Source organism: Coffea arabica, chromosome 2c (genome assembly GCF_036785885.1).
Source record: "Coffea arabica cultivar ET-39 chromosome 2c, Coffea Arabica ET-39 HiFi, whole genome shotgun sequence".
Taxonomy (NCBI): domain Eukaryota; kingdom Viridiplantae; phylum Streptophyta; class Magnoliopsida; order Gentianales; family Rubiaceae; genus Coffea; species Coffea arabica.
In genome coordinates this window covers 6,245,342-6,248,275 of record NC_092312.1, presented here as the reverse complement: position 1 = coordinate 6,248,275, position 2,934 = coordinate 6,245,342, and the positions used below count along the sequence as shown (strand labels likewise).

At 42.1% G+C, this 2,934-nt stretch overlaps 1 protein-coding gene across 1 annotated transcript; it reads right to left on the bottom strand.

Moving 5' to 3' along the window:
* Positions 1–594: 594 nt before the first annotated feature.
* On the bottom strand, positions 595–2,548 carry LOC113725447 (probable E3 ubiquitin-protein ligase RHC2A). The gene has a single exon (XM_027248599.2). The coding sequence runs from the start codon at positions 2,213–2,215 to the stop codon at positions 1,031–1,033; it is 1,185 nt and encodes a 394-aa protein (XP_027104400.1). The 5' UTR covers positions 2,216–2,548; the 3' UTR covers positions 595–1,030.
* Positions 2,549–2,934: the final 386 nt, after the last annotated feature.

Sequence of the window (2,934 nt, the reverse complement as noted above, 5' to 3'; positions counted from 1 at the left end):
AATATAAAAAATCCAATACTAAGAAGCTAATGACCATTATGCACAATGAATTGAGTAAAACATTGTGTCGACACCTAAAGCCTCTGTAATGCAGATAATTGACAACTTAATGCAACAACAAGAACATTAGTGACTGGTGCATTTTATCAAGAACAAAAATGCAAAATGCAGAATTTCCTACGGACTAGACCTGTCAGTTTAAGAAATGAATACAAGTAGCAAACTATGCATAATCCTCGGACATACATACTGCGCAGCCTGTCTCAGGAGATTTCTCAATATCAGAAAACTTCTTCTAATTCACGATAATAGCCAAATGGGACTAGTATAAAATTGCTACCATACTCAAAAGTAACAGAGAAGAAATATTGCAATGCTTGAATGGTAGCTGTCCCCTTTTTGCAATTTTTATTTCGATATCTGTATTTTTTATCTATTGATGCAAATAGAACAAAGGAAACGATCCTCAGAATGCTACTCCAGCAACTAGGGGAGGCAAAATTCCAAGTTTTCAAATACAAGAGAGGTCTCGCTACAACAAGCGAATTTCATTCTTGGAAGAACAATTTAAGACGCATGAAACTTGTTTCCATCTACAAATAATCATACTTCCGTCTCATTCAAGGTTTCATATGTTGAATATAACATGGAGTTTCCCAGGGAAAAAGAACTGATATAACAAACACCAATTTAAGAGAAACTACATGGCAAAGGAAAAACAACAGAGGGAAACAATTAAGGGAAATGACTTCCATAACTCTAACATTCAGAGGCTTCCAAGGAGCCAATTTAAACAATAGAGTGTTCCTCTGACAATCATCTGCCATTGTTTTGATCTTGTTCCTATCTCCTTCTGCCAGTATATTAACCATCATCAATGCATCACTGGCATAATGAAAAATTAAACCGGCCTCATTGCATATTCAGCTATTTACAACTTGCAGCAAATTAGACCATTCCATAAAAGACCAGAGCACCTCTCACACCCCGATGATCACCACTCAGCTTGCTTTTAAATTACCTTCGAAATTTACCATCTTCGATTCCCACCGTTAATATCAAAGGCCCAGTATCTACGCCCTGTTGTTCCAGAGCTAAAAACGGATGAGAATGACCTATTTCTCCGAGTTACCCTTGAATCCGAACTTGAATTAGAACCTGATGAAGTATCACCAACACCGCCAAAACAGGCAAACAAATTTCGAAATGCCCTCCTCAATCCTCCACTTTGCCGGGAAACACCCCCTCTTGAACCCCAAGATATCCTCCTAGGAACCCCATTATTATTAAAACCACCATCCATCTCAGTATAAACTACTGGGAGCTCTCTTTCCCCATTTCTTCTCCCACCCGAGAACCTCCCAACCGCAAAGCCACCACCGGGCAATCTCCAAATAGTTAAACCAACAGTGTCATCATCATTTCCAACTCCAGTCTGCTCATTAGATGCTCTGTTCGATTCACCTGAATCACGAGCATCAGTTGGTAACTCATGTCTACAAACTGGGCAAGAATTTCGCAGCGAAAGCCACGGGAGAATACAATCTGAGTGGTATATGTGTTTACAGGGCATTTCGCGGGCCTCGCAACCCAACTCAAAGGGCTCTTTGCAAACAGCACAGTGGGATTCAGTTGTCGTGTGACTCTGATTTATCTCAATAGTAGGCATTGACTCAATAGCAGCTTTCGAGGCGGGCGGATTATCTATTCTCCCAATCCCATTCGCTTCAATCTGAGACAACTGATCCAAAAGCCTGTCAAAACCCGAACCCAGTAAAAATTCCGACATGCTGGCAGGCAAAGGTCTCAACCCCGAACCAGCTCCATCATCATAATACAACTCAAATCCACCACCACCACCGCCACCGCCAGCAGCCCCACCGCCACCGTCAGCCGGCCCACGAAGCACTATAACCGGATTAAAGGGAGACCTGTCACCGCCGTTCCTCCGGCTTCTACGTAAAGCAGGACTAGAGCCCGAACCGGAGCCAGAGCTGGAACCGGGGGGACCTTGACCCGAATCAGAATTTCTCATCATGTACATGGCCGCAGCGGGGAAACGGCGTCGTCTAGACTCGGAAAGTGAGGATCGAGTGGGAGTCTCGATTTCTTCAACGAATCCACCGTTGCAATCAGGGCAAGTAATGGAATCTTGGGTCCAGACCCGAACAAAACGATTGCATCTATAACACCAATAAGATGAAGGCATAGACATCTACACTTTAATTTATTCTATACAAACATATAATAAATCAAAACCCTAATCCTCAAATCAGATCTGGCAATAACCCCGCAAGATCGAAGCTTTTACCTAAACAAATTCGAGAAATAGAGGGAAAAATACCTTGAATTATATCAAAAATTGAATAAAAATTTTTCAGGAAAAAAAAATATGCCTGCAAAATTGAATTTGTAGATTGGCCGGGGAGAATATTCCGGCGAAGAAAGAGAGAAAGGATGGGGCAACCGGGGGCGAGGATGGGGGCCAAGGGGGTGTTTGGTTGGAGAGAATGAGGTGAGAGACGTATAAGAGAGGGTGGTTCGAGGGTAAAAGTGGAAATAGAACGCTTGGGGAGAATTGAGTACGGATATTTAGCGTGAAATCAACGCTGTGAAGGGAAGACACGTGGCGTAGACTGCGCTTTGTGGAGCGTTTGACCAACAAAATTTGGTGACTGGGGAAATTGAAAATGTAAAAAATGGTTTTAAAGGCGTGATCCTTGATTCCAGTTTTAATTCTCAATTATTCTTTGCTGGTTTGTTTGCCTTTTCACTGGGGCCACAATCTCTCCTCATTTTTAGTAATAGGAGTAATTTTCCGGGTAAATTGATTGACGTGCGATTTCCAAAATTTCACCTCCTTTCCGGAGTAGCCTCTAGTGTCTGGTACCTTTTTTCTTTTTTTTTTTTTTTTCTGAGTTGACTTTCCAATAC